A 7067-nucleotide genomic window follows, 5' to 3' on the forward strand; every position below is an offset into this window, starting at 1 on the left:
TCTCCGTAATTTTACTGCACAAGTGGCTAAATAACTCTGTCGCCAGCATATGTGCCGTAACCGTTTGGAGATAGAGCACATTGCACAGTTCCGGACTGGGTTTTCACAGGTTAATGTCCGTTTAATGAAAGTGGCTCCCTTTTCGCATATGGAGGCTGTGCAGCACCAGCACCCACCTCTGTGAGGCCGACAACAGCGAGCCCTTCCACCAGCAACCACCAGCATCGCAGCACCAGCACCACCACCTTCACCTTCACCAGTGTGCACTCCAAACATTGTTTTTCTTTTTGTTTTTTGTTTTTTTGCAATAACTACTTTACGGTACATATGCCGGCTACAGAGTTAGCCACCACTTGTGTGTAAAATTACATATTTTTTTACACTGTCCTAAAAGCTATTGTGGTGGTGGGTGGTGGAAGGGCTTGCCGTTGTCGGCCTCACGTTCCCTTAGAAGTCGGCCCAGGACGCAGATTCCCCCAGGGCGTCAGTCGTGACGTTGCCCACCTAAAAGGTATTGTTGCTCCCAAAGACCGAAGCAAGCGACGCGCAAGTGATTGTGCCCAATGTATTCGTCGTCGATCACGTGGTGCAAGCAACGTCATGGCTATTTGAGCGGTAAAGAAAATAAGGTTGTCTTGAAACATGATTGCCAGGTTCCTGTGGCAGGAGTAATCGCGATATACGCCAGAAGCGGACAATGAGCAGGTCCGCCGCAAGACTCTGGGGCTGTCCATGAGAAAAAGGGGCAAGAAGAAATTCTAATCGGAGGAGAAAGAAGAGGCACGTTCATGAGGGCAAGAAGAACGCTTGAGCCAGAGATGGATCGGAACAGAACGCAGATGAACCAACGAGTGCTTCCTCCGCCCCTTAATTTGTTTCCCACGGGTACAATCGACCCCGCCACAGGACTGCCTCTGGTACAGTTCTTCGACCATGCAACTGGGACGCCCATTCTGGCACGTATGATCGATTCCACTTCGGGTCATCCCATGTTGATGGATGTTTATGGTCGACTGTACAACTGCGGCAACACTCCGTTGGCGCCGCAACCTCTTGTTCTTATGCCTACTGCACCAACGACATCGACAAACGTCGATTCCTTTCCTCCGGTCAGGACCAAGAGTTCCAAAGGGATACTGAAGCCCGCCAGGAGTTTCGAGTATAAGGTGTATGTATACGTTTGACGCAGGTATTTCTACACAAGTTTGGGAATGTAAGCGAAGTAAATACATTTCGTGCATATGGGGTCGCGGCATGACACAGTGGATACAGCAACCTAGTACTAGTAGATGCAGGGTCAAGATCAGATCCACCGTGACAGGTGTCCCCTTGCAGACAGCCCAAGACTTGTACCGACGGGCGGCGCTGGTGGAGAGTACTTTGGGGAATATCTCAATGCTTTACATATGTTTATTTATTTACAATGTTTATTTATTGTACACAAAGGTGATGCATTCCTGCCGGCTACCGTGGTTTCATGAAATTTCGTTGAATGCGTCCTGATCATACTGATAGGGAGTGACTTTTTCGGGTAAAATGCCTTCCTCAGATTCGGGTGGTAAAAATCGGGCGCTATTTTTAAATCGAACTCGGGGAGAAATCGGGCGATAATTGTGCCTTCGGGTGTTATCGAGTGTTTTTGGTTCTCCTCTTGTTCCCAGTGTCTCTTTTTGTTGTGTTGTTATTGTCTTTCTTCTTTTTCTTCTTTTTTTCTTTTTTTGCAAGATCGTAAGCTTCCAGCGGTAATCCCCGAAGGCATAGACAGTGTTGACACACATCGGTGTATTGCTGGGAACGGAAGTGACCCATTCTTACATGCGTTACACGTGGCGACCTCTGTTCGTCTTCAATGGAAACGTCACCTGAGGATTTCATAGTGACTGGAATTCGGTGAGAAATCTGGTTTAACCCGAATTGGTCGGAGGTCAGTCCGGGGGGGGGGGGGCGAATAACCGGGCGGAATCGGTTTTAACCCGAAGAAGTCACTCCATAAATACAGCAGGAACGGCATAACCGAACATATGTACAGGAACCGAGAAGGCCTCAAGTGGGACGAACAAAACATCCTCAAGACCCTCCACCCACCGGACAAGGACTACGGTTTCATAAGCGTTAAGGAGCCCAAACCACCATCCGACTCGGATCCAGCGGGAGGGACGGAGTTCGGCCATCTGCTCCAAAGGTACCGTCATTGCTCCTGAGGTTTTGCAGCGCCCTTCATAACCTCCAAGCAGTGGCGTATCTAGGGTGTGGCAGGTGTGGACAGGTGCCATGGGCGCCAGGTGAACAGGGGCGTCATTATGTGGTCGGGTGTGAATGTGCCAGGTCGGGCACTCAACCTGGTACATTCATAAATTATCTAAAGCACCCGCCATTAGGGAGGTTGTAGTGTGGGACCTAGTGCGGACCACACGAAAACGCATCCCCAAGGACATCATGTTAACCATGTTGCCATGGGCGCAGGTAGCTCTAGATACGCCACTGACTCACAGGGCACACGATGGGGCTTAAAGTGTCCGTTAGCCTCTATAAAGTGTCCATTATTCACTCCCAGAGCCGTTAAGAATACAGTGCATGTATTTCACTCTTGGTTTGTTCCACGGCAATGTCGTGGCATGTTGTGCTCTGCTCCATATGACAATGAAAAGGGCTGAGTGAGGGAAATGGTTTGTAAAATGACGTCACGAAGGGCTGACGACGTGTGGAACACGGGAGAACTTGGGACGCCGGACAAATACGGAGGAACTGCTTTTTTTTTCTTTTTCTGGAAAAGAAAATGGTCGTCGTACCGCAAGCTGAGGATGTGTCACAGTTCCGTTCTTTACTGCCAACTTTGTTCTATAAAAGAAACAGAAGTAACGAGAACGACCGACTATACAATTAGGAGTAGGTCGTGGGCAGCATTTATAATGCATAATGTAAAACCCCGAGACTATAGGGAACACGAACAGACAGACACAACACGAAGTCTCAAACACAGCTGAAAATTTTACTTCACAAACAAGAAATAAATACGCAACAGAACTTTGTATTTATTTAGCATTTATAAGCATTTATAAATTTAGCCACGATTGCAGTAACTGACAAATAACCACAGATCAAGATGCATTCTCTCTCATACGCCTCAAATATACCGGAGGTATGCAAGTCTTCGGCTTACTTCTTTGGCTATAGGGTTTATCCACCACTGACGTCACAACCCTAGAGGGCGCTAGCGTCGAAATTTGGAAGGCAGATAACCTAGGTAACGTGAAATTTATGCGGGGGGGGGGGGATATTGTAGAAATAACACCGAATGAGCGACCTGCATCGCGGCTGTGAATTCGACTCTGGCGCTGCCCTGCGAGTGACGCGAATAAGTCCTGTACTTGTTTCGTTTGCTTCAACCTTGTTTATATTTACGATTTTCCATTCTATACTTTGTAGGATAGAGCAGTGCGCAGAAAACTCTGCGCAAGTGGTTGCTCCTCTGCAGGTGCCGGAGAGCACTTCCCTCCCGGAGACAAAGGGTACGTTGGACCCCAGCTCATCATAAAATGTTTCGTAAATTCGGTGAGTAGTTCCTCACGTCAATCATTGGTGAAAAAAAAAAAAAAATGCTCGTGTAACATATCCTGTTACTTGTATACACAAATTATTCCAGAAATGGCCGCCTAACCGATGCACCGGCAGATCTCGAACGCATATTAACATTGTAGGAAGATTTCATTACGTACTCTGGGAATAAATTATAGCTAGTCATGCTTGTGCACAAGTTAGTTACGAACTATAGTCTGACCCAGGGGAGCCCCCTAGCTAAAGGGGGAGAGAAAGAGAGAGAGACGCCGATCTGTGTTTTTTGTTTTGTTTGTTTTTTTTTGTGACTGCCTTATTTCGTTTTAACCACTTGAATTCTGTAAAAATATATATATATGATTTTGAGAATTGCACTTCACTTTAGAATATCTATGAAACAGCATGACAGTGTGGAACCTACACTTTACAGAAGGAGCATAGAAGAGCTCGAAAAGAATGTCAGGGGGAGTAGAAATTGAGATTACAAGCTCAGCACTCTTAAAAACGAAGGGTATATTGTAACTCCCTACTGGAGGGTAATTGTACCCTTGCCACATATATCACTCCCTTTGGAGTGTACAATTACTCTGCAGTAGGGAGTTAAGGGGTTTTCTAGCTCCCTGAAGGCAGTGAGGCGACTCCTTTTTGAGAGTAGTTGTACACTCAAGAAGGGAGTGATATATGTGGGGAGGGTTACTCCCAAAAAGGAGTTAAAATACAGCATTTTTTTAAAGAGTGAGCGCGGTGCGCAATCGTGGTGAGTAACTTCAGTCTCCTTGCCGGTCTGAAAAGATTCTTTCCTCGGCTGCCAGTCACCCAATATAGGAGTGCCTTCTTCTGTGAAGCATAGCAGCCGACCCGTCGCCTTGCTCTTTTCCGCTCCAATGAAAGTGCTCCCCTGATCTGACGTCACAACACTCCACAAGGAGCCGTCAGAGATCGCCGCCGCAGCGCTAGTGCTCTACTTTACCGAGAGCCGTTTATGAGGAGAGTTTTTGCCATTCTGTGATCTTTTGCCGCCCGGAGAAGGGGAGCCGCTGTGACGTCAGAGCCGTCGTCGCTCCGCCCACTTGAACTGGATGAAAGGCGAGCCGTAGCGGCAAGGGGAGATTTCAAGGATGTGCCTCTGCTCCAAAATGGCGGAATGGGAGATTTCAAGGCGATAGCGCCGATCCATTGGCCTTGGCACCGCCCATCGTGTGACGTCAAATGGCGCACTTTGGGACAGGCTCCTCCCAGTGGCCAAACTCTCCTAATGAACGGCTCTGACTTTACGGAGCGCGCTCTTGCAACGCCCCCTAGATAGAGAAGGCCTGCTCAATGCTCCCTCTTCCTCCTTCGCTACTGCTGCGAATCGCCGTTCTGCGAATTCAAGAACTCGCAAATGACTCAAGGGAGAGCAGGAGCGCCATCTTCCGCACCACACCGGTACCGTCCCGAATTGAGGATCAAAGACGGCTAACATAATGCTCCCTGGGGGATAGAGAAGTGTGTATGATTGTTGCGCGATAATCCATGTATTGTAAACCAGAGCGTCCCGAGGATGTCAAGGTGAGCTCAAGGCCGTCAACTGCTGCTTGTATAAACGAATGGAACATTTCACTCGCGCACGATAGATGGCATCGTGCGCCAACGTGCGCCAGAGCCATTTATAGGGAGAGTTTGGCCATTCTCTGATCTTTTGCCGCCTCGTGGGTGGAGCCTATTTTGACGTCAGAGTCGTCGTTGCCCCGCCCAAAAAAACTGAATCCAAGCAGAATCCGCTTATCAGCCATCTGATGCGGGCCATATTGATGCTGTCCGTCAGCTTTGTTGTCACAATGAATGCAATCTACAGGAATAACCGGCTTATGACCCCCAGCAGCCTGTGATAAGGGGTTCTTTGTTGCCAAACTGAAAGAGTTCAAGGACGAAGGGCTTTCGAAGGACAATGTACGCACGTGTCTTCCCGCCTTGCATCGTAAACAACGATCAGCATCAATATGGCGTCGGCGACCGGCTGACAACGTGACAACAATAGAGCACGGCGAGGGAGGTGGCTTAGCTGTGACGTTGCATGACGCGCTTCAAGTTAGGCTCCTCCTAATGGCCAAACTCTCCCTATAAACGGCTCTGACGTGCGCAGTGCGCGTGGGTAACGCGCGGCGCGGAAACAAGATGGCGCATACTCGCTTTTGGAACTCAGTGTCGATACTCTGAAGCGTAGCTTATTTAGTGACTCTACTGTCCACCAGAGCGTCCCGAGGATGTCAAGGTAAGCTCAAGGCCGTCAACTGCTGCTTGCAAACGAGAGGAACATTTCACCCGCGCACGATAGATGGCGCAGTGCGCTAAGGTGCGCAGTACGCGTGCGCGCGGGTAGAGCGCTCCGGAAACAAGATGGCGCATGCTCGCTCTTGGAACTCAGTGTCGCTACTCTGAAGCGTAGCCTATTTAGTGACTCTTGGCTACGTAAGTCGAGGAGTGCCAGATGCGCGGCCAGTCGTTCGTCCAGAATCGCAAACACAGAGAGGGAGTGCAAGAATGGGAGACTATTGTAATCACAGTGATTGTAACAGCTTTATTGCTGACATGTATCTAAAGCTGAGATAACACTTTCCCCTTGTAGGGGTACACAGAAAATGTGCTAGGGGGGGGGGTGCCCCCAAACATTTAGGGGTCTAGCAGGATCAGACTTGTGCGTAACGCGTTACTAGTAATTGCTTTACTTGTAATCAATTACTTTTTTGAGTAATTTTTCGAGTAATCAGTTACTTTAAAGTCAAAGTAATTTTTCGAGTAATCAATTACTTTTCTGAGTAATCGATTACTCAGTAATTGATTACTTTCCCGGCAGAGACTAACTCATCTTTTAGATGTTCTGCCCCAAGTCAAGACCTTCGTGCCGTCAGCCTTTGTTCTGGAAATTCAGGGTTTCTCCCCCTAATCTGTTCCTACACCAGTGCGGTGGTACCTTTGTGGTAGCTTTGGGGGTTTAGTGAGTCATGGGGAAGTTCCACGCATGATCTTCCACAATCGGGTCAACGTCTTCCCGGGCGATAACTACAGTAGACCTACATATTTTTGGGTTATTTCAGCTGTTCCACTGTTGAACTTTTCTTTTTTCTTCTTTCTTTCTTTTTTTTGCTGAGGCACACAAAGACGGGTATAATTTGCGTTAATGCAGAGTAACGACCGGAGTAACGCGTTACTTTTCTACTCGTTACTCAATTACATTTGAAGTCCTGTAATTGATAACGGTAATCAATTACTTTTTCCGTACAAGTAACGGTAACGGTAATCAATTACTTTTTCGAGTAACGGGCACAAGTCTGAGCAGGATCAATCACTGTAAGGGAGGGGGGGGGGAACGTCCCAAGTTAAGTGAAGGAGTTCGAAAGAGTGGGTGTCAGACATGTTTTGTTCCTGAATATTTCCCCAGAACACAAGCACCGCCATAAATCGAAGAAAAAAAACAAGCGAAGACACAAATGTCACAAAAGGGACGAAGAAAGCAGTTCAAGTTAGACTTC

General features: G+C 47.9%; 1 protein-coding gene across 2 annotated transcripts; it reads left to right on the forward strand.

Moving 5' to 3' along the window:
• Positions 1 to 574: 574 nt before the first annotated feature.
• LOC135390627 (uncharacterized) lies at positions 575 to 7064 on the forward strand. Of its 2 annotated transcripts, none has more exons than XM_064620401.1 (4): positions 575 to 1168; positions 2030 to 2182; positions 3427 to 3552; positions 3644 to 4084. In XM_064620401.1, the coding sequence occupies exons 1-3, from the start codon at positions 789 to 791 to the stop codon at positions 3533 to 3535; spliced, it is 642 nt and encodes a 213-aa protein (XP_064476471.1). In that variant the 5' UTR covers positions 575 to 788; the 3' UTR covers positions 3536 to 3552; positions 3644 to 4084. The 2 variants fall into 2 exon arrangements, with proteins under 2 accessions (XP_064476471.1, XP_064476470.1); XM_064620400.1 differs by lacking the exon at positions 3644 to 4084 and adding an exon at positions 6977 to 7064 and having other exon boundaries at positions 576 to 1168.
• The last annotated feature ends 3 nt before the right edge of the window (positions 7065 to 7067 follow it).

Source organism: Ornithodoros turicata, chromosome 4 (genome assembly GCF_037126465.1).
Source record: "Ornithodoros turicata isolate Travis chromosome 4, ASM3712646v1, whole genome shotgun sequence".
NCBI classification, from domain to species: Eukaryota; Metazoa; Arthropoda; class Arachnida; order Ixodida; family Argasidae; genus Ornithodoros; species Ornithodoros turicata.

Bases quoted from the DNA above. Each gene is read 5' to 3' on its own strand.
- LOC135390627 (XM_064620401.1), top strand. From the start codon at position 789: ATGAGGGCAAGAAGAACGCTTGAGCCAGAGATGGATCGGAACAGAACG. The intron at 1,169-2,029 runs GTATGTATACGT...ACATATGTACAG, and splicing joins AGGAGTTTCGAGTATAAGGT to GAACCGAGAAGGCCTCAAGT. The intron at 2,183-3,426 runs GTACCGTCATTG...TATACTTTGTAG, and splicing joins TTCGGCCATCTGCTCCAAAG to GATAGAGCAGTGCGCAGAAA.